The sequence below is a fragment of the Mytilus galloprovincialis genome, chromosome 10, assembly GCF_965363235.1.
Source record: "Mytilus galloprovincialis chromosome 10, xbMytGall1.hap1.1, whole genome shotgun sequence".
In the NCBI taxonomy this organism is placed as follows: Eukaryota; Metazoa; Mollusca; class Bivalvia; order Mytilida; family Mytilidae; genus Mytilus; species Mytilus galloprovincialis.
Genome location: NC_134847.1, coordinates 38,469,630 through 38,494,427, shown reverse-complemented (window position 1 = coordinate 38,494,427; position 24,798 = coordinate 38,469,630). Strand labels below are relative to the sequence as shown.

General features: G+C 32.4%; 1 protein-coding gene and 1 long non-coding RNA gene across 2 annotated transcripts; one reads left to right on the top strand and one right to left on the bottom strand.

Annotated features, from left to right (window-relative positions):
* Nucleotides 1–6,837: 6,837 nt before the first annotated feature.
* LOC143047510 (uncharacterized) lies at nucleotides 6,838–10,112 on the top strand. Its single transcript, XM_076220564.1, has one exon. It carries the CDS (start codon nucleotides 6,838–6,840, stop codon nucleotides 9,526–9,528), a length of 2,691 nt encoding a protein of 896 aa, XP_076076679.1. The 3' UTR covers nucleotides 9,529–10,112.
* An 8,375-nt stretch (nucleotides 10,113–18,487) lies between these two features.
* LOC143047509 (uncharacterized) lies at nucleotides 18,488–22,607 on the bottom strand. Its single transcript, XR_012969588.1, has 4 exons — nucleotides 22,334–22,607; nucleotides 21,532–21,596; nucleotides 19,809–19,856; nucleotides 18,488–18,664 (listed from the first exon to the last, which is right to left on the bottom strand). It is a non-coding gene; the product is annotated as an uncharacterized LOC143047509 (long non-coding RNA).
* Between the last annotated feature and the right edge of the window lie 2,191 nt (nucleotides 22,608–24,798).

The following is a 24,798-nucleotide window of genomic DNA, read 5'->3' as shown; positions in this document are numbered from 1 at the left end:
TAACCTTGTAAGAAATAAGACTTTGTTTTATTTGTCTTTTATCTCAATATGTCCATTTGTATGGCTTATGTACAAAAACATGTACATGTACAGATGTAGGTAGGTCCTGCAGACAGGAAACATATATTTAGAAATAAATACGATGCTACCATGTTATCCAAGTACTTACATGCATGTTGTTTTCAGATTATCTATTTTTTGTCAATGTTTCAGTTTTATTTAACTTTAATCTTTAATGTATTTCTAATTTTTATTTGTGCCTGATTTATCTTTCAGAAACAGGTTTTTGAAAAAAAAAGATGTTCTTGAAATAGTTTCAACATGCATAACCCTAAGGGCTGACTCTCTGGGCACAAGCATGACAAGTCACTGTGTTTATTGATTTTTTTGGTGGCTTTAAAAAGAATTTTGATAGCTCTAATTCTTCTTCAATTTAGACAACTTTTGTTTGAAGCTGTTTATCATGTATAACTTGACAAAAGATAGTTCAAATTTTTATTTGAATTCCAAATATTATGAATATACAGTAGTGTATTCTGATCGTAGACTCATATTCAATTTTGTACATATATATTAAAATATAATATTTTTACTACTTTCACTTTGTTTCTTAGGAAAATAGTATTAGCATAGATGGGTTTATACATCTATAGTACTGTGAATTCATTTATTTCCATGGGTACCAATTTTCGTGGATTGAGGAAAACTTGCATATTCGTGGATATTAAAATTCGTGGTTTTGGCAAAGTCTGCATACAATCCTTTTAATATTTTAATCTGTGTTATTAATGGTATCAATGTTAACCATTATTATGATTATATGTCCAAATACATTGTTGTAAGGTCATGTTCATATTTGTAAACAAGTTTTACATCTGCAGGGCAAACACATGTACACCTGTATGTAAATGCATGAATGAAAGGCCCCGAATGAAAGCTGTTGGTAAAAATCATTAAAATCTTAAACACATTGAAGGGATATAAATTGATTGCCTTTCAATTTTAAATTTTATTAGAAATTCATTGTAAACATGGTAAATGTATAAAAATATGATTAAGGATTTGTCAAATGTTTGTAGCATTTATGTATGATATTTCTTACAAAGATTATAAAGATATTTTATTTTGTAGATAAACAAAGTACAGAACAAAATAGTAACTTTCTAGTTATTATTTGAATATATATCAACCTAAATGGTAAGTAAATCAAGACAATTTAATTTCTGTGTATACATTATAATTCGCTGGATACCAATTTTCATGGATTTCAAGGTTACTCAGGTACCATAAATTCCAAGGTATAATGAATTACATATTATCTATTAGAATGTTAGAATGTATGAGGACCATTTTGAGGACCTGGGAATCAAATATCTACAAATATATAAGTTCTTTCCAAACAACAAAAATAATAAATCCACAGTATTCAAATTGTGTGAAAAATGAACTTTTTTGGTCTCAATTCCCTGTTGGTAATGGGAAATATTAGGGAATGCAGTATTTCCATGCTCTTTGTTATATATATAATAAGAATATTTGTTTACTTGACACAGTGGTCAGTATTTATGATTCAGATACACTTGTTTCATTGTTTGGACCCAAAATCAAATATATGACATATATACATTCTTTTCCCTGTTTGTCCTTCAAAAACTTAGATATGTACAATGATGCACATTGATCACTAATTATTTCCAACCATGTTACTTGAACTAGATAGGATTGTTATTCAGTTATTCAATATAAACCTTGGTAAGCATACAATAGGAAAATAAGAATTGGAGTGCATTTTTTAGCTCACCTGGCCTAAAAGGCCAAGTGAGCTTTTCTCATCACTTGGCGTCCGTCGTCCGCCGTCGTCGTTAATTTTTACAAAAATCTTCTCCTCTGAAACTACTAGGCCAAATTAAACCAAACTTGGCCACAATCATCATTGAGGTATCTAGTTTAAAAAATGTGTCCGGTAACCCGGCCAACCAACCAAGATGGCCGCCATTATTGTTTTCTGTATACGATATTAGAAGTTAGCCTCGACATTTATGGTGCCGTGACCAGGATGGAAAATGGATACAAAGCTGAAAGCCATTCGTTCCGGACATAAAGGAGCAATTACAAGACTTTGGAAGAATTTTGGAGACATACTAGACACTTCCGAAATAGAAATTGAGGACGTCACAGCTATTTTAGATTCCGTGTTACAGAAAAAGCATATTCTTAAAGATCTGAATGATAAAATTGTGGACGCAAGCTCGGATGAAGACGTGGTGGATGAAATTCAATTTCTTCCCTAGATGCTCTGTTAAAAAAGATCTTTGTGCACCCTCATCAAATAAAACATTCGTATCCATAGACACATTACCTGACCATTCAGGAGCTACCGCCGTTTTCAGTAGCACATTTGTACGCATCTGTGTCGATGAATGCAAAACTTTAGTATCTTCCTGGTTTTCAGTGTCATTTATAATTCCAATTGAAGTCCTTATTGTTCCTACCATAGCAGTTCCAATACATAATCATATGCAGTACGTTAACCGAAATATGGATTATCTGAAAGGATTAAGACTCGCTCACCCAGTTACAAAGTGGATGAAATTCAACAAACAGATGAGTACATGTTCGATTTAGATTCAAAAATTCGTCAAATTAGAAAACTCATTAATCCCTCCTAGTCGAAAAGTCATAATTTACCCGTCAATACTACCGTTTTTCAAGCTAGTAACGTTACTCCCTCTGATACACCCATGCATACCTTGATTTCACCTACAGCAAATAGTGTACCCGCAAGCGAATCTTCTCAATTGAATCCGCACGCCAATTGTTTCACGTCGACATCTCATGTACAATCGAATGCAGCCTCGTTTTATACAAGTAACCCCGCTATATCAGAGATTATTCCTACTACGAACGTTAACCCGTCTATGCATATTCCAAGTTTACATTCGTCTTCTAGCACAAATAACCAGTACCACAAATTACCAAAGTTGAACTTGCCTACTTTTAAAGGGAATATTTTAAATTGGCAATCCTTTTGGGATTCATATGAGACATCTATTCACACAAATCCAACACTCAGCGACGTACAGAAGTTTAACTACTTAAAGTCATTGCTACAGGGAGAAGCGTTTCAGACCATATCAGGTTTTTCTATGACAAACACTAATTATGGCAAAGCTATTTCGTTGTTACAAGAGAGGTATGGACAGATACATACTATAATACAAACATACATGCAAGCTCTACTTGAGATTTCGCCGCCAATTTATACTTTAGTAAGCCTCCGCAATTATTATGACAAAACTGAAACTTACGTACGAGGTCTAGAGTCACTCGGACAGACTACAGACACTTATGGTTCACTACTGGTACCCGTTATTCTGAACAAGTTGCCCGCAGAAATACGCCAAAACCTAGCAAGACAACACAGACTGTCAAGTTGGAATTTGAAAGATTTGAGGAAGAGTATACTTAACGAAATTCAGATCATGGAGGCGGGAAATAATACAGGTACATATCTCGAGTCTTCAGAAAGTCACTTCACAACCGCTTCTACATGTACATTTCATACAGGAATAGAATCACCGCGAATACACACAGCACACAACGCGAAGAGCCAACCCCGGAATATTACGGAGAGACCATGTGTTTTTTGTAAAGAGATACATGCGCCAACAAACTGTACCAATATTAGTGATAGCACAGCCAGAATGTCTATCGTAATTCGTGATAATTTATGTTTTAACTGTTTAGGAAATCATCATGCTAATGAGTGTCAATCGAAACGAACGTGTCGACACTGCAACCAGAGACATCATTCCAGCTTATGTAGTGCGAGTAATAATGTTAACAGCGAAGGTTTAGCGTTCATTACAAGCAATACAAATAAACAGATTCAATCTACACCCGTCAATCTTATAAATGACACTGAAAACCAGGAAGATACTAAAGTTTTGCATTCATCGACACAGATGCGTACAAATGTGCTACTGAAAACGGCGGTAGCTCCTGTATGGTCAGGTAATGTATCTATGGATACGAATGTTTTATGTGATGAGGGTGCACAAAGATCTTTTTTAACAGAGCATCTAGCGAAGAAATTGAATTTGAAAATTGAAGGAATTGAAGTTGTACACCTATCGGCATTTGGAGAGGACAACACGAGCACGAGAGAACTACGCACAACCACCATATTTATCGAAACCGAAAATAGTCGTAAAATTCCGATTGAAGTCCTTATTGTTCCTACCATAGCAGTTCCAATACATAATCATATGCGGTACGTTAACCGAAATATGGATTATCTGAAAGGATTAAGACTCGCTCACCCAGTTACCAAAGACGATTATTTTGAGATATCATAACTTATTGGTGCCGACCACTATTGGGACTTTATTGAAGACAAAGTAATACGAGGAGATGGACCGATCGGGATGAAGTCAAAGCTTGGATATTTACTATCAGGACCCTTAAAGCCGGGTAGGGTACGGTCGTCTACGACATCCAGCATCTTAAACGTACTGGTTTCGAATAAATCAGAGGAATTTGGCTTAGAAGAAATTATAAAGGAACAGACACGTTGCCAAATTATCGAGAGAGTTGAGGAAGCAGAACCGACAGGAAAAATATCAAAAGATGGACTGAATGATACCTATCTATTGAACTGTTGTGACTTATTATGGACTGTTACGAAAATATTTGATTTATTGACTTACTTTCAAAATCCTATAACATGATACTATTTCATTGAAAGAAGGAACAGGTACACAGAAAAAATAGACATACTGTGATTTGTGTATAGGAAATAGACTCATTGGGACTTAATCGAAAGATAACTAGTCTGGAAGCTAGTGACTGTGCTTAAGTTTTAAGTTTAAGTTTTGGATTTGAGAGACAGTAATTTTAATTCATTTTTTTTCTTGATTGTAATTTAATTTTGATATTTACTTTTAATGTCGAGAATACCGCGGGAGTCAAGACGTCGCATTTTACTGTTATGTATCTAGGGTTGACGTCAGTGTGCGACGTCGCCTTAGCAGTTCTGTAATAATGAAGTAAACGTCAAACTGTATGGTTGTATTGTTTTCTGTATACGATATTAGAAGTTAGCCTCGGCAGCCATGTCTAAAAATAGAACATAGGGGTAAAATGCAGTTTTTGGCTTATAACTCAAAAACCAAAGCATTTAGAGCAAATCTGACATGGGGGTAAATTAATCTATTAGGTCAAGATCTATCTGCCCTGACATTTTCAGACAAATCGAACAACCCATTGTTGGGTTGCTGCCCCTGAAACAGCAATAATGTTCAGCAAAGTAAAATTTACAAATAAGTCAACATGACTGAAATGGTCAGTTGACCCCTTTAAGAGTTATTGTTTATCAGTTCAAGATCTATCTGCCCTGAAATTTATAGATGAATCGGACAACCCGTTGTTGGGTTGCTGGCCCTGAATTAGTAATTTTAAGGAAATTTTGCTCTTTTTGGTTATTATCTTGAATATTATTATAGATAGAGATAAACTATAAACAGCAATAATGTTCAGCAAAGTAAGATTTACAAATAAGTCAACATGACTGAAATGGTCCAGTTGACCCCTTTAGGAGTTATTGCCCTTTATAGTCAATTTTTAACCATTTTTCGTAAATCTTAGTAATCTTTTACAAAAATCTTCTCCTCTGAAACTACTTGGCCAAATTAATCCAAACTTGGCCACAATCATCTTTTGGGTTAGTAGTTTGAAAAATGTGTCCGGTGACCCGGCTGGCCGCCATGGCTAAAAATAGACCATGGGGTAAAATGCAGTTTTTGGCTTATAACTCAAAACCCAAAGCATTTAGAGCAAATCTTACATGGGGTAGAATTGTTTATCAGGTCAACATTTATCTGCTCTGAAATTTTTAGATGAATCGGACAACCCTTTGTTGGGTTGCTGACCCTGAATTGTTAGTTTTAAGGAAATTTTGCTGTTTTTGGTCATTATCTTGAATATTATTATTGATAGAGATAAACTGTAAACAACAATAATGTTCAGCAAAGTAAGATTTACTAATAAGTCAACATGACCGAAATGGTCAATTGACCCCCTTAGGAGTTATTGTTCTTTATAGTCAATTTTTAACAATTTTCATAAAATTTGTAAATTTTTACTAACATTTTCCACTGAAACTAATGGGCCAAGTTCATTAAAGATAGAGATAATTTTAAGCAGTAAGAATGTTCAGTAAAGTAAGATGTACAAACACATCACCATCACCAAAACACAATTTTGTAATGAATCCATCTGCTTCCTTTAATATTCACATAGACCAAGGTGAGCGACACAGGCTCTAAAAGCCTCTAGTTTTTTTTTTGAATAATTTTGGTTTAGCCAATCTTTCATACAGCTTCTTTTGTTTCAAATGAATTTAACAATATTGGTCAATTTGAACATTGATTTTGGGACATTGATAAGAAATGTACAAAGTTCTGTTATACATGTTTTATATATAAGCATGATATATATAAACTGTACGTTGCAAAATTAATGGGTGCATTATAATTGCAAATCCTTGAAAACAGTGCAAATTGCAAAATGGAATTATTCCGATTGAAAAAAAAAAATTAGGTAAAATCACAATCTAATTAAAATTAAATCGCAGCGACCAAGCATTAAAAAATGAGCGAGTGAGAGATTTAATATTAATTAGATTGGGTAAAATCACTGCTCAGTACTGAAATAATAAATGCTTTATTTATTATTGCCGACAGCAAATTGTTCAATTTAAGAAGTAATACAAAAATGACAAAACAAATTATGTATTAACAGTTTCATATTGATCTTTCAGAACTCCATTTAGTGTTCATGATGTCAGATTCGGATGAAAAGCTTGATGACCTTCACCAGTCTATTCTTAGTTTATGTGGTGCTGACGTAACTGTCATAGAAGTAAACAATGACAGTCCACGGAAGTCTGAGAATCAGGAAAAGGGTAGCAAAGAATCAAGTGCCCTGGTTCCTGATATTGGGAAATCACCATCCAAGTCTGAAAGTTCCACATTGTACAGCTGTTCTGAATTTGACACTGTAGATGAAACGTCATGCTCTGATGATATGTATACCACAACTAGTGAAGAAATGTCTGGGTGGAGCCCGCCAAAATCTCTCCGTAAAAGTGATCTATTACTTATGCATACTATGGATGAAACTGATGGAGATGTTACCTCTTTTAATGGGTTAAAACAGTCTCAGAATAATACTCAAAATAAAACTGAAAATTTGGGAAAGGGGGCTTATACTCCAGCTTTAGGTTTATCACCTATTAAAGACTTTGAAAAAGATCCAGGATTCTTGCCGTCAGAACCTGCCACACCTTCATTTCTTGATTCAGGAAAATTCTCCAAGTTTGCGCAGAGTACACCTTTACATGCAGCTTTAACAAAAGTAGTAGCATCAAACAATCTGCCAGTGATAAAAGAACAGAAAATAGATAGAAATGAAAATGAAAGTAGAAGTTTTGCCAAATCAGGAAGTAAAAAGATATCTATGTTCCAAAATGATGAATCAGAGCTGTCTAATATGGATTTTGACGAACTGCTTTCAGATACGTTTAAATTATGTAAGGGAAGTGATGATGACTGGGACAAATTTTTTCGCGATACAAAAATGCTTCCCAGAAGATCTCCGTCTTTTGACCATGAGGTAAACGAAGAAGATAAGGAAAAGCAAATTGAAGACAAAACAAGTTTAAAAGAATGGAAAATGTTGTATGCCAATGACGATTTACAAGGTCAGAATGCCGAAAATCAGAAAACAAGCTCAATTTATAATACTCAAATGGATGAGTCCCAACTTGACACAACAATTATAGCAAAAAATGAAACACTTGATTCTAAGAAAAGCGAAATTCATGAAAATATGTTTGTCATTTCTAAACAACAGAACAAAAATGAAACACCAGATGATAATGAAAGTAGAAAAGATGAAAACTCTGGTGCTAAAGAAACAGCATCAGATTTAAAAGACAGTGGTGTCACTGCTGACAAAAACCTGACAAAAGACTCAAATCAAAATATTCCTTCAACTTCAAAAGACTCAAATCAGAATATTCCTTCAAATTCAAAAGACACAAATCAGAATATTCCTTCAACTTCGAAATGTCCAGATCAAAGCTATATTCCGGCCTCTTCTAAGGGTCAACATGGTCAAGAACATAATTTAAGTAAAATCAATATAGAAAGTTTTTTTTCCAATGAATTAAAGTCCAAAGAGCAGGGAAGATTTTCAAATTTAACTACATCATTGTTATCAGACATTGACATAACAGAAGACGAATCGGAAGTGGATGTTTCAAATTCGGAAGACGTTCTTGGATTAAATAATTTCACATACAGTGAAGCAGACGACATTGATTTAGATGATGAAGACGAGGCTACATTATTGGACGAGACAATCACAGACTTACCAGAGTCTATAAAAAATAAATATAAATTGCAAGAACAGATATCTATTTTAATTCAACCAGATAAGGCCATTGATCATGTTGATAAAAACAAAACTGTTTGTGAAAAAGAGGTCACCATTGCTCCAACTGATGTAAATAAAAATTTCATGAAAACGACCGATGATAATAAAGAGAAAATTTTGGATCAGATAGAAAAGGTAGATGGAGAGGTGAAAGAAACTGAGGTTAAGGTCACTGAAGAGGAACGACCTGAAATTGAAAAAGTAACTGGTAAAATTGACTATGAGGCTGAGAGGAAATATTTTGATATACAAAGCCCTGAAGTAAGAGATATAATAAATCAGTGGGAAAGCAAAGGAATTCAAGATCCAAATACAAATTTGTCTTTTGCCTCAAACATCCGCAGTAAGAACCACATTAAAAAAGGAATGCTTGAAGGAACTCATTTAACATGTATATGGCTACAGGAGTCTGTTGAAGCGGAAAAGAACTGCTCATCACCAATGAAAAAGAGGCAAAAACTTGATAGTGAGGCTCACACTAGACAAGATATAATAAATCTAGAACAAGAATTTGGTGAAATTCAATTCAGACATCAGGCAAGCTTAAATGGATTACTACAAGAATGGGAATATGAGAAAGAAATTCTAGAGGGAAGAAAAAAGCAGTTAAGATGTAGACAAATGATGGAAATGAAGGAAAATTATGTAAGGTTCAGATTTATAAATATACCTATGTTTAAGATGAATGTTATGAGATTACATGATGAGCATACACAACAGTTGATGACATGTAAGGCTATGTGTGATGCAGAGCTTGAAAAAGCTAGACATATCTTTCAGAGGCGAGAGTTTGATATTGAACGAAATTTTAATCATAGAAAAGCGCAGTTAAGGTCTTTAATTGAACAGATTAAGCATGTTAAATCGGATGGTAAGTATGGGCACCATGTTACTGCTCAATTTGTCAAAGGACCTTGTCGGTCAAATAAAAACACTCGGTCATTGGTAGAGGTATACGTTCCAGCTGCTGTGGCTAAGTGTATTTTAAGGGAAGATGAAACTTTTGATTCATTTTATAAGTATGCTTAGCATCAGTCATTAAATACTCAGCTCTGATAAATATCCACATTTATAGTCCCCTTTGTACAACATACATTGCGGTATCCGTAAGGGGAGATGAAACCTTTGATTCATTTTATAAATATGCTTAGCATCAGTTATTCAATACTCAGCACTGATATCCACATTTATAGTCCCCTTTGTACATATGTACATGAGTTACTTGCCCCTTAAATATACATGTTCTCAATGGTCAATCATGATCATATTGATTATCACGATTATTTTGTGTATTCTATCCTGTCCTCGCATTTAAAGGTTTATGTTTTTGAGGTGCTCTTGTTTTTCTCTATATTGAATTATTAAATGCATTTTCATAGACGTAGATATACATGTAAGATGACAATGTTAGACCTGTATCATCAGGAAAACATTTCTTATCATGGTTATTTAGTGTGTTTAGTTCATGGCTTTTGTCATTTTTCTGAAAGAGAAACTTTCTTTTACCATGATTACTCTTCTCAGGCGCGGATCCAGAGGGGGGGTTCCGGGGGTTGGAACCCCCCCTTTTTTTGGGACGATCAATGCATTTGAATGGGGACATGTAATTGGAACCCCCCTTTGTCCTGGGTTAGGACCCCCCCCCCCCCCCCCTTTAAAATGGCTGGATCCGCCCCTGCTTCTCAGTCAAAGATGTATTTGTGAAGGTTTCAACAAGTTTTAGTAAAGGATTTTTTTTCTCAGACGAAATGTTACATGTAATATACTGCTCAAAAAAAAATTCACAAATATATTTTCAAAGTTTCTTTTTAGAAGTTTCTATAGCCTCTGAAAGTGTCATGGAAGTCAAGATTTATAAATGTTTGTTATTTTTCCTATTAGGAAAAGTTCTGCATTTCACAAGTCAGTATTCCAGTTGAAAAATATCTTTAATTTATGACAAATTATGTAATTACACAAATGTACATGTACCTGTTTGACATTGCTTTTGTGTTTAAGATTGGTGCCAATATTAAAAATAAGTACTTATATATATATATATATATATATATATATATATATACTTTAAAAAGTCAAAAGCAATGTCATTGTTAAGTTTATAATAATCATAAATTAGTCATTAATGTGTTCAATAACTGTAAACATAAGTCTTTCTTCATGTATCATGTGTATATTTTCATTTTGTTCACATTAAGCAATACCAAATTGTCTGCTATTTTCTTTTTTATTGGTCAGAACTTCATATGTTATGTACAAATACAAGTTTTTTATATGATTTTCTACCTTATAATTGTTAATGTATGTTATATTTACATGTTATATAAGGTTATTTGGTTCTGTTCACAAAAAAAATCCTATGACACATGTATGACTAAAATTGATTGTAAGTTATACTGAAATGTTTATGACTAATAAGGAGTATTTTTCTCGTATGATTTTTTGTCATTTAGATTATCATTGCTGTGTTGTTCATTTTTGTTTTAATAACAAATAAAAAGGGATTTTAATGTTTATACAATGCATACTGTAATGGCTACGGAATTCCTAGACCTGCATATTATTTAGTCATTTTGAGTGCTAATCATGAAATTAATTAGACTGAAATCTCTGAACTTACAGTTTTTACTGCTGTATTTGATAATGCACAGGTCTGTTCTCACCATTTCAAAATTGTTTGTTCTTTTAAAGAGTACATGTTTAACAATAGGTTATATAATTGTGTTTCAAGAACATGCAATTGACCTGTTAAAACAAAAGTCTGGTAATACTAGTACTCTAAATTATGTAATCTTGTAATTCTGTAGGAATAGATTGTTGAAATAAGTCTAGACATCTTTATTTAGGTGATACCCAACACTTTCACTAAAAATAATTTGGCTATTTTAATTTTTATAAAATTTTGACAAAATATTTACTTTGACCTTTTGAAAAAAAATTAAAAAAATCAAAAAACTTGAACCAATCACTTTCACAGAAAAATTTAATCGGATATATAGCAGTTTGACAAATACAAATTTGATCATTGAGAAGCTTAATATTTCCTTAAAAATAGAAAATGATTAAAAAGTTTAGCTGATTTTACAGAGTTATCTCCCTGTCGTGTTAGATAACCTCTTAATAAGTTCAATTTTATGTTGTCGACTAACTGGTAAACTATATATATTATAATTTTTATAAAAGATGTAAAATGTCTGAATTTTTATTGTTTATTTAGTCATAATTTTCTTGAGTTTAGTTTTCATCATCTGATGAGTTAAACACAAATGCAAATTTTTACGATTTTAATTTGGTTAGAATAATAGCAAACTTTTCAAGAAATATTTTTCTTTTTGTTCATCTCGTCAGAAAATTAAAATGAGCATGAATAATATTATAACCAAATAAACAATAAAACTTCCGACATTTCTACATTTTTTGTTATTTATATTATGAAAATTGCTCATACAGTTAGTTCGTAATAATTTTTTGAAGAATATCGATGTTAGTTGAAATGATAGGTCTTTTTTTTACTAGGAACTCACTTTTGTCCAATGACTGTACTTACATTGTACATATTGTATAGACATTTATCCATTGTTGAAGTCCATATGTTATAACTACTGATATATTTTTTTATCATGGTTGCTGTCTCATTCACATGTTTCACGCCTCCTTTTATGCATGCACTAAAATCACAAGGTGCTGGTCTCTGATTTTTTTTTCAGAAGCAAGTCCGTGTGATACAAATGTTTGTTTCCACGACCAAATACACAACTTTATATAAGTACAATTTTAACAATAAGTATTTTATGATAATGCTAGTCAGGTTGTATACATATATATTGTCATGCATCTGCATATTAACGTTTTTTTTATGCTGAACTTTAGTCAAATTCAATTCCATACAAATTTTATTACGTAAAGCAATAGAAGTAAGAATATTTTTAGCGCCAATTTAACCAGCATTGATCATTGCCATCATCAAAATTATGTATCGTAATTATTGTGAAATTTCATTTACATAGTGTTTATTAATAGAGAGTAATTTCGATAAGTATGGCTTATTAATGTTAAGGTTTTCGAGATGTGCTTCTCTAGACATTTTTGACGGTCATTTCAATCCCATTTATCTGAATATTATCCCCAATGACAGAAATGTCAACCCGACCTATTTGTGTCAAAAGTGAAAATCTAATCTATTTATTCTAATAAAATATTTAAAAATATGTTTACTTGTTTAATGACCAATTATTTACTTGAGTAGACTTGTACATTTCTTTTAAAAAAATTGGACTGGATCAAAGGTGTCAATATACTTGTGTATAATTAATGTTTATAGAGATATTTGTAAAATGTATAAATATAAGGCTATACAGACAATTTTTGTTCTCGTACAGAATGTAGACTGGTTACCTGTTACAACATTATAAGAGCTTTCAGACTATTCTCTTTGTTAAAATTTTGGCCTGGTACTATTTGTTTACTTTTACATTCATTGACATTAATTTACAATATTTTGCTATAATTAAGTAATCAAAAGTCCATTCTACTCTGACTTTATGCATGTTACTTTTTAGAAATCTTAGTAATCAAAAAGTCCCAGATTTAATGCTTCTTAATCAAATAGTTCTGATTTATGTTTAAGTTATCTTGAATAATGTATGCATTTTGATCTAGCAATGACTTTTTGTAATCATTTAATCAAAACAGCCATTTTATTCTTTTTTTCTTGGTTGTTATATTAATCAAAAAGTCCCTGAAATGATTCTTTGAAATCAAATATTCTTGAAGTATTTTTAGATTTATGTACAATGTTGTACACTGTCAGAAAATACCTATACAGTGTAAACTGTGTAATCTGACACACTGGGGGACTTAAAAAAAATGTCGGCTTAAGCAGGGTGTTGGAATAATCAGATTTTTTTTCTACAAGAATAGGCATATTTTCTGACCAGAAAAATTTGTCAGTTAGAGAAAGATGTTGCAATACTCAGGTGTTTGATTTAGCAGGTTACACTGTAAATATTTTTATGACCTGAAGAATCAAAGAATAGCGAGTCTTTTATTGGAAAGTTACTGTACATATTGATGTTTTCTATTATTGTTTCATGTTTTTTTTTCTTTCAAAGAGAAATTTATCCAAATAATGTCTAAATCAATAAAAAGTCTATATGTTATTTTAAGATATCTGAATGTATATATACTTTGTTTCTTTTAAACTGTTGAAAGAAACACTTGAGTAAATTTCACTAATGATGCTTTTAGATATATAGGGCATTTTTTACACATAAACAAACATTTGTATATCAAATAAGATAGGTTTCATTGCCAAAAGGATACCTGGGTTTCATTATTATTCCTTGGATACCAATTTTTGTGGGTTTTTTGAGTATCCGTAAACATTGAATTTAAATGTTCAACAAATTGGTTATTCTATATAGGCTCGAATTGATACATTGGCAAAACCATGAAATCAAATATACATTAAATTGGAAGTTTTCCTCAATCCACATGATCCACAAAATTTGGTACCCACAAAAATAAATGAATCCACAGTAGATCACAGTAGGTTAAATATGCAAAAGTTGAAGTAAGCACAACTTACAGACGATTTTTAAGTAGTCTCATTCATATGGTTTACACTTTACTTTATTATAAATATTGCTAGTCTATTGAAACAATTTTGACTATTTGAAGAGCCATGCAATAATTGTTTTCTCATATTTACTACTTCTTGATATTGCCCTTTAAGTTTTAAAACGATGTAAAAAATATATGTTGAAGTAGATATAAAAAAAAAATCCTTTAAAGTCAGTTGTATGTGAAATGTAAAATACATTAAAAGAAATCCTAAAGAATGAATGTGTATTTCAAATTCCGTTTGCCTTAGAATATGGGTTATGCTCATTGTTGAAAGCTGTATGGTGATCTTAAATTGCTGACCTAAACACAATAGTCCTTGTCTGCCTTGATATGAATTCCAAAGATTTTGTTTTTAAACTAACAATTAAAGTTAATTTGAGGAAGCAATGTACTCAGCACAAAAATTATAATACTTTATTCTAAAAGCAATACAGCTTATAGGATAAATATACAAACTAATAATTTTACGTGTACCAATATAAAAATTTTTACAAGAGTAAACAAGCAAGACTACTTCTTTAAAAATTTGAATATGAGGATTTTGTTCTTGCCTTTATTCACAAATAATGCTGTAAATAATTTGATAGAATATTCATGTGGGCATTATGTTATTATTTTGTGTTCATTATACTTACATTGTACATATTGTATAGACATTTATCCATTGTTGAATATGTTGAACTCCTGATATGGTTGCTGTCTCATTGACATGCTTCATCCCTCATTTTATGCATGCATTTAAGTCACAAGGAGCTTGTCTATGAAATTGTTTTCAGAAGCAACATTCACTGACACAAGTTTTTGTTTCCGTGACCAAATGCACAACTTTATATAAGTACAATTTTAACAATAAGTATTTTATGATAATGCTAGTCAGGTTGTATACATATGTTAGGTTTTTTTTCACAATATTAAATGAAGTTGTCTTATATATGTTATATTAGTTGTCTATATAGTACATGTTATCAAACAATGAAACATGAATGTGATTATATGTACACCTTATAACTTTGCACTTGTTTGATTTTTCACTCAGTTTTATATATAATGTATGAAATTAAGGGAATTATCATTTAACTTTGAAGTATGTGGTTCTGGTATTTCTTTTATTCTGTTTTATTTTATCACGCAAATTAATTAATTGTTTGTAAGAATTTAACATTGAATGAAAATTATCAAAAATCAATTGGAAATACTCAGAATCTACCTTTTTTTCTTCAAACCTGATCAAAATTTTTCGGAATCAGAATAATTTTTTTTCCAAAACTCCTCCATCACAGTAAAAAGGGAATTATTTGTCATGTTTATCCTTTCTAATACTTAACATTGCCATTTATGGTAAAATCTTTAAAACTTATGTACTAAAAAATATATAAATAGGTGTCAGCCTTCTATTTTTATTGTTGTTCCATGAATAACTTGATTGCATAATTGATTGAATAAGTTTTGTCTATTTGTGCACTTGTAAAAATTCTTAAGACATCTGTTAAGTGTGATTTCCTAGCTGTATATTTACTGTCCTTTCCTTCAAACTTGTGAACTATTCTAATCCTTTTGATGTACTAATTATGGTCAATTTTTATCAAGTGATAAAGTCAGAAATGCATATAAGCCAAAGTCATTTAGAATATATCCATTCAGAAATTACCACACTGGGGCGATCATGATAAGATAGACAAGTCTAGTATCAACATCTAGGACTTGACCATTAAATTTTCTTGCGTTAAAGCAAAGTAGGTAAAGTAACAGGTAACAGTTATTGAAAGACGTGCATTCTTTTTTTTTCAGAACAGAATCGAAAAATTCCCAGTTTCTACCTCTTTTGCTGAGTTAATCCACCTTTTTTGTACATTTTTTGAAGTTTGTTTTAATTGACTTTGTCACTGCTTAATTTTGTAAGAAATTGTTATAAAATGAATAAAATGTTGCTGTTTTCAGTTGTGTTTTTCATTCAATACCTGATTAAGATAACCGTAATTTTGATTGTGAGCCCACAACTGTTGTCAGCTAAAAATTCAACAGCTGATGAAATGCAATATACAAACGTATTAATACATCTCAATGACATCAACATATTGTTTAAGCTCACCTGACCTAAGGGTCAAGTGAGCTTTTCTCATCGTTTGTTCAAAAATTTTCTCCTCTAAAACTATTAGTCCAAAATTAAACAAACTTGGCCACACTCATCATTAGGAAAACTGGTTTTAAACATGCGTTAAAGACCCAGTCCTGACCAGGGGCGGATCCAGCCATTTTAAAAAGGGGGTGGGTTCCCAACCCAGAGTAAAGGGGGTGTTCCAACTATATGCTCCCATTCAAATACATTGATCGTTCAAAAAAAGCGGGGGTTTCAACCCCTGGACCCCCTCCCCCTGGATCCGCCAATGCTGACAACCAAAATGGCATGTGGAACATAGGTGTAGTATACAAGTTTTGTCTATTACCTTGAAAACAGAAAATCTGACAGAGGTATCAACATTCTGATTAATGAGATATACCCTATTTGTCCACTTACATTTAAACTGACAGAAAACATCTAAATGGAGTTGTTGTCCTAAAAATTTATGATGAATTTTGCTAATTATTCCTTTTCTTTTTTTTTATATAATAATAGAGAGAAACTTTGAATAGCAAAAGTGATCAGCAATACAAGATCTTCTAATAAGTGAAAAATTAAAAATTGTCAGACAACTTCTTATTGGAACAACTTCTTATTGGAATCACTTTTAATGACAATTTAAATGAATGTGATTTTTTTGTCCAAAATCAAGACGAGTGCACACGCTGAAATGGTTTGCCTGCTTTACTTAAAATGATTGTATTTTATGTAGAGTGTGAAATAGGAAGGTTTTATTAAAAATTTAAGATAAAATTAACATTATTAATGACCAATTTAGGTCAAGGTCAGAGGAACCTTGCAAGACAGAGATATACAACTTATAATCTTACCATACACCAAATATAGGTAACCTTTTGTATATGGTACTGGAGGAAAACTCTTTAACAGACATAGTTACACAAATTGAGGCCAAGGTGACTTATAATTAGGTCATATGAATCCTGCCAGATGACATATACACCATACACCAAATATAGTTGATCTATAATATTGCTTACAGTATTTATTGAGCAGAAAACCCATAAAAACTTAACATTGGCCATGCGACATTTAGTAGTTAAAATTATACTAGACCTTTTGCTTATAGTATATGAAAAATTGACCAATGAACTATGCAAATGAGGTCAAGGTCAGATGAAAGAAAGTTGATTCTCTTTCTTTCTTAGAAGTTCCTGTATGAAGCCAGCCCTATATGAATGAAACAAGTCGGCAAGAAGAGGGGTGCAGTGTGTTCCAATTGGAATTAAACCTGTCAGTCTTATAAGTACACAGTATTTGAGTTACGGAGTTTGCCTAAACAAACTTAACCTTGACCTGCTGATCCATGGAATAAGGTTGAGGTCATTTGAACTCTGTCTGACAGACACGTAGCAGGAATCTTGTTATAATGAAATAGAGCAAATCTGGCATAAGGTATAATGAGAGATAAATCCATATATAATTTCTGGTCAAAAACTCTATAATTTCAAGGTCACAGATATGACAGACAAGATATGATTTGCAAGGAAATGTGTTTCAGCGTGGCTCATTTGATCTGTCAACCCAACATTGCAAATAACTTTGTAACTTAAGTATACTAAAGTAAAGCATGTTCTTTTGAAAACTTTGGTATGGTATCGCTTAACAACCCCTTATATTTGTGTTCTTTACCCACAGCATAAAAACAAATGTGAAGCTTAAATAAGGTGCCATTAAGGGTGTAGTTACAGCTATAAAGGAAGAAAATTGGATAAAGTTATTTTTTTGGTTACTGAGCAGAGCGTACGTTGAATTACTTGTCTCTGTATACTAACAAGGAAAATAATATGTAATCTATGTTTCTACCTGATGTTCAGTGGTTGTTCGTTTTTTATATAGATTATACCGTTGGTTTTCCTGTTTGAATGGTTTTACACTGTACAGTGATCATTTGTGGGGCCCTTTATATATCTTGCTGTTCGATGTGTGCCAAGGCTCCGAGTTGAAGGTCGTACTTTTACTTTATAAAGGTTTACTCTTACATATTGTTACTATGATGGAGGACAGTTATTATTTTTATTGTAAAATTGACACTCATACCACATCTTCTTTATATCTATGAATAAATAACAAATGATCAATCTTATTTCCACTTTTTTCTACACTCCAATCTACAACAGTTATTCCATGTTGACCAAATTATTGTAACTTATATGCTTGTACTGGATGTTTCTTCCAGAAATTGGACGTTTACCATAAATTTTCACAGAAAAATATAAACGTAGAGTGTAAATTTCTGAGGAATAAAATTTATTAATATCTAAGGACAACCATAACAACAACATTCTTTGTCCTCGTGACAGAAGGCAAATAGACACTTGAGAATGTTGACACAAGCAGTGTTGCAAGACAGAGGTGAAAATCCACAGTCTAAATCGTCTATACAAAACGGCTCCTGTCTTTTAGCTGAAAAAAAAATAATTCCTTTATCAATAAACTCTTCATAGATACCAGGATATACAAAAGAATCATCAGTGACACTCGAATCTAAAAAAGTTAAAAAGGCCAAATAAAGTACGAAGTTGAAGAGCAGTAGGGAACTAAAATTCCTAACACTTATGAAAAATAAAGCTAAGATAATCTTTTCCTGAAGTGAAAAACCTTAGTATTTAAAAAAATTCATACTCTTTAAATAGTTAAATTATAATTATGACCATTACAATAATAATTCATGTCAACACAGAAGAGCTGACTACCGACAAATGACTGTATACTTATGCAAATAAATTCAGTATAAGTACACTGGTAAAATTGAAAGTTATTTTTTTATTTATAAAACTGGCATTGATTATAAATTACAATTTCAAGTCATGAGTACAAACCTGTGTGATACATGTGATGCAGGATCTGCTTACCCTTCCGGAGCACACGAGATCACTCCCCTCCATTCGTTTGATGTTTGAGCTTTTGTTTTGCTTTTTGATTAAGGTCTTTCCTTTTTGAATTTTCTTGGAGTTCAGTATTTTTGTGATTTTACTTTTTAACATATTGTTTTATGTTTTTGGTATTAAACTGAATGTTGTTATAATTACAAACTTGATCAAGAGATATTTTTTTCGGGTTTAAAATAAAAAAAACAAGCTTTATAAAAATCTCCGCAAAAGGAAGGATCGAGGCTATTGCCAAACAATTATGGTTTGTATATTTATAATATCTTATATTTGAGTTTGCTCCAAGGGAGAGAACATGTTCTATGTATTTTTTTACCGAGTAATGTGAATCTTTTGCTTAAGACCTCGTTTAAAAGTTTGACCGTACTTTTATAAGATCTTCAGTTGTCTTGCCATTTACAACATCAAGCTTACAAGTGTTCATCTCACTTTTAAGTCGAGAATTTGAAAAAAAATACTATTATATCATAATGTTGCTGTCAGTATCCTTTTAAGTTCCACTGTGAATAGTCCATATAGAATGTTCAGAGCCTCAACATTTATTCATTGGTTTCATGTATCAAAATATAATGCATATTTTTCGAATCCCTTACAGAGTTTAATTTGGATTAACTTTTGTAAATCATATGTTCACCTTACCTTACAATTACAATACTTACATTTTTGAAATAACTGAGAAAAGCTTGTCAAGTCGGCTGCAACCATTCCTAATAAGATAATAATATAATAATTTGATGTTTTCTTATCTAATATGTTTGCGTTATTTATACGCATCTATCCCATCGAATTAGAGATAAAGGATACAACAGATACAGTTAAGTCGGCCTCATATCTTGACTTACATCTAGACTTTGACAATGAGGGTTGAAAACAAAACTTTACGACAAAAGAGAGATTTCAGTCTTCCAATTGTGAACTTTTCATTTCTAAGTAGCAACATTCCAGCAGCACCTGCATACGGGGTATATCTCCCAATTGATACGATATTTCCGTGCTTGCATTTCCTATCATGATTTTCTTGATAGAGGGTTGCTGCTTACAAGGAAGCTATTAAACCAAGAATTCCAAAATGATGAAGTTGAAATCATCCCTTCGTAAATTTTACGGACGCCATCACGAGTTGGTTGACCGTTATGGAATAATCGTTTCACAAAGGATATCAAATATGTTCCTTAAGGCTTAAGTCGTAACTACAATCCCCTTCCCTTTCATGAATGTGACCTACCGAATTAGACTATTTACCTGATTTGTTATAACATAAGCAACACGACGGGTGCCACACGTGGAGCAGGATCTGCTTACCCTTTCGGAGCACCTGAGATCACCCTAGTTTTTTGTGGGGTTCGTGTTGCTTATTCTTTAGTTTTCTATGTTGTGTCATGTGTTCTATTGTTTGTCTGATTGTCTTCTTTCGTTTTTAGCCAGGCGTTGTCAGTTTATTTTTGATTTATTAGTTTGACTGTCCCCTGGTATCTTTCGTCCCTGATCGTCCCTCTTTTATAAAGAGATAAGTTAATGTCCCTATATTTATTTATTTTATTTTCAAATAGCCAATGTAAAGTGCATTTTAAGCTGTGACTGAATTACAAAATATGCATTCTTTTCTCATCATAATTGGATGTAAATAAATGGTATTGTCAAATGTTTTGGAGACGAGCGGCTTCTATATTTAGTTTATAAATAGAATTGAAAATGGAAATGGGGATGTGTCAAAGAGACTACAACCCGACCAAAGAGCAGACAACAAAATATGTTTATCTTTATTTAAAACAAGTGGTTCCAATGAGACAACCCTCCATCCAAGTCACAATTTGTAAAAGTACACTCTTTTAGGCTGAGCTTTTAGGTCAAACTACGGCCTTCCACACGGTGCCTTGACTCGCACCTATTTGTGTTTTTTCTAATACGTTTAATTATGTTTTGCCATTTTCTTGCATTTTGTTTCGTCTTTTAATGTAGGATTATACTTTGTATTTTGTTGGGTTGAATTGAGGGTTATAAAAATTCTAGCAAGGAATGCATCGCACATTTGAAATCCAATCTAATTTAGGTATAGTTCTCCGACTTCATTCGTATGAGAAATTTTACACTTTTATCGTACATGTTTAATACTGCAAGAGTTTATGATTGTGTTTAATATCTTAACACATTAAATGTAGACCGTAATGTGTCATAAATGTGTTTCAAATTGAAGTGTTTAAGAATAAAACACAAATTCCTATGCTAAACATGAACCTGAGAAACTTTTAGACTAAAACGTAAAAAAGTGCTTAGAATTGTGTTAGGTCTCAACACTATTTTTCACTGACATATTCTTTGATCTCAAATCTGTTTAAAACTAGTCATATGTACATAAAATAAAGGAACACATGTAATTCTTACCAATAATGAATAGTGACAGAATGAGTATTGTAAACTTCATCTTTAAAACGTCTTCTGTAATACTTCTGAAAAATAAATTTTCGAAGTAGGAAAAATAAAGTCTTGGTTGATGATGGACAGTAACCGATATGTTTAATGAAGTTACACGTTAATGGTGTATATAAAATAAAACACTTGTGTTTTCATATTTCTTTAACCTGTTACTTCTTTGAATGCCGAACCATCTGTTTCATTATACATTTTGTATTTTGTAGAAACGAGGGCAACTTAAACACTCCAGTGAGTACTTCATGTTCGTAACCGTTACGTGCAGGTCCAGGGGCGGATCCAGCCATTTTAAAAAGGGGGTTCCAACTATATGTCCCCATTTAAATGCATTGATCGTCCTAAAAAAAGGGGGTCCAACCCATGGAACCCTCCCCCTGGATCCGCCACTGAGGTTTATTCCTCTGTTCCTGTATTTGTTCATGTTTTCAAACTACACCCCCTAAACAGTGGCTCATTCGAAATTTATGTGTAAAGACGATTAACTGATGAATGCCTGGTGTTTTATTGTCATCATTTGGGTCTTAAAGTGTCAAATTCCCGTAGTTTTCAACAGCTCTAGAGCTTTTGACACTGGCTGCGAGTGAATTTCAGGGGAAATTTGCCATACCTTTTACACGTCGATGATAGTAGCAATAGTAAGATATGTTTATGAGAGTTTAATAAACAATAACCGTTTTCTCTTTCATTCTTATATTTAATACAAAACTAGTAGAGCCTTGCAAGTTCTGACTATATATGTTCAAATAATACTTACATTTAAAAGAAACTAAGCTGGGAATCTTCACCGATTACACACAGGCACTACTAGTAATCAGATAACGGCGGCGTCATGTATAAAATAGGTCGATTTCAAAATGTGTCTCAAAAATGTCTGATAAGCACGGTTTGTGCCAGTTTTAAGTTAGGGCAATGAAATTTAAATGCATCTATCATCTATCAAGTCGACTTTCCGTGGATGTTTAAGGGATTTACAGGGTATAGGCATGGGACAGGCACATATGATTTTAGTGGGGGTTAAACATGTTTGTAAGTATTCAATCCTCCCATAACCTTGGATAGTGGTGTAACAGCACAACAAAAAGACTTATAACGTGCAAAAAAAAAAAAACAATCATACATTCTCAATTTTAAGATATATAGAACCCACAGCTAGTTATTGAGGGCTAGTTAAAAACAGTTTTCACGCTGATTGATTTTATGTTGAAAGTCTCTAAAATGTATTTTATCACTGCATGTATCAAAACCATCAATGATCTATGTCAATGAGGTCAAGGTCAGATGAACCATACCATACTAGACCAGACAGACATGTAAACCATATATACACAAATACATTTGCTTATAGTTTCCGAAAAACTAACCAAACCATGAAAAATTAACATTGACCATTGAAACATGAAAATGAGATCACAGTTATATGATATATGACAGATAGTCATGTACACCTGACAATCATTCCTTGGCAAAATGCAATTGACCATTTGCCTATACTATAGCATTGCCAATTAAAATTAAAAACTATGAACCGGTAAAATGAGTTAAAGGTAAGTTGAAACCTGCCAGACTGGCATGTACACCTTACAATCTTCCATAGTTATTCATAGTATCTGAGAAATTGAAATAATAACGTATCGTTAACCGTGATTATTGATTCATGCAATGAGTTCATGGTCAGATGAACCCTGTCTGCCGGACATACATTTCATTCGTTGAACCTGGAAAATGAAATGAAGGACACACGACAACTGCCAGATTTAAATTTGGAAACATGTGGCATGTTTTATATATATAAATAACCAGATGCTCCGCAGGGCGCAGCTTTATACGACCGCAGAGGTTGAACCCTGAACGGTTGGGGCAAGTATGGACACAACATTCAAGCTGGATCCAGCTCTAAGTTTGGATTGTGATTAAATAGTTGACACAGAATGAATGTGTTCTAATGAACTTAAAAGTTGTTTTTATGCCTTTGAGCAATTCACTATGCTGTTGAATATTAATCCTCTCAAAAAATGTTTGAAGAAATTTTTTTTTATTTATGAAATCTGAAATGAGTAAAATTGAACACCCCCCCCCCCCCATTTTTTTTCACACCCCCCTTTCCCTTATTCCAAAACTGATCTCAATTCAAATTACTAATGGAGTTTGCAACAATAACTACTCATTTAAATACATCATAAAATATTAAAATGTAAAAAAAGGTGCTTGTTATCACTGAATAGTAAAGATTGTTTTAATTTATCAGTTGGTAGTAAAAGTGAATACACTTTGTATATTGTGTAAAACAATGATTTAAGTTGATTCAACTACTATTCTGGACAAAGAAAGATAACTCCAATTGAAAATTTCTTGCTATTGCGTAATATTGTGCAATTAGATATTTCTTGCTAATGCACAATACTGTACAATTGAAAATACTTGCTATTGCACAATACTGTGCAATTGAAGATTTCTTGCTATTGCGCAATACTGTGCAATTGAAAATTTCTTGCTATTGCACAATACTGTGCAATTGAAGATTTCTTGCTATTGCTGAATACTGTGCAATTGAAAATTTCTTGCTATTGCACAATACTTAATATAATAATTTTGGATCCTGATTTGGACCAACTTGAAAACTGGGCCCATAATCAAAAATCTAAGTACATGTTTAGATTCAGCATATCAAAGAAGCCCAAGAATTCAATTTTTGTTAAAATCAAACTTAGTTTAATTTTGGACCCTTTGGACTTTAATGTAGACCAATTTGAAAAAGGGACCAAAAATTAAGAATCTACATACACAGTTAGATTCGGCATATCAAAGAACCCCAATTATTCAATTTTTGATGAAATCAAACAAAGTTTAATTTTGGACCCTTTGGGGCCCCTTATTCCTAAACTGTTGGGACCAAAACTCCCAAAATCAAACCCAACCTTCCTTTTATGGTCATAAACCTTGTGTTTAAATTTCATAGATTTCTATTCACTTTTACTAAAGTTAGAGTGTGAAAACTAAAAGTATTTGGACGACGACGATGCCAACGTGATACCAATATACGACCAAAAATTTTCAATTTTTGTGGTCGTATAAAAATCTCAACTTTTTTTCAAGTAGTCACTGAATCATGAAAATGAGGTCAAGGACATTGGACATGTGACTGAGGGAAACTTCGTAACATGATGCATCCATGTCTTCCACCTAAAATATAAAGCTTTCAAGAAGTTAGCTAACGACACC

Bases quoted from the DNA above. Each gene is read 5' to 3' on its own strand.
- LOC143047510 (XM_076220564.1), top strand. From the start codon at position 6,838: ATGATGTCAGATTCGGATGAAAAGCTTGATGACCTTCACCAGTCTATT.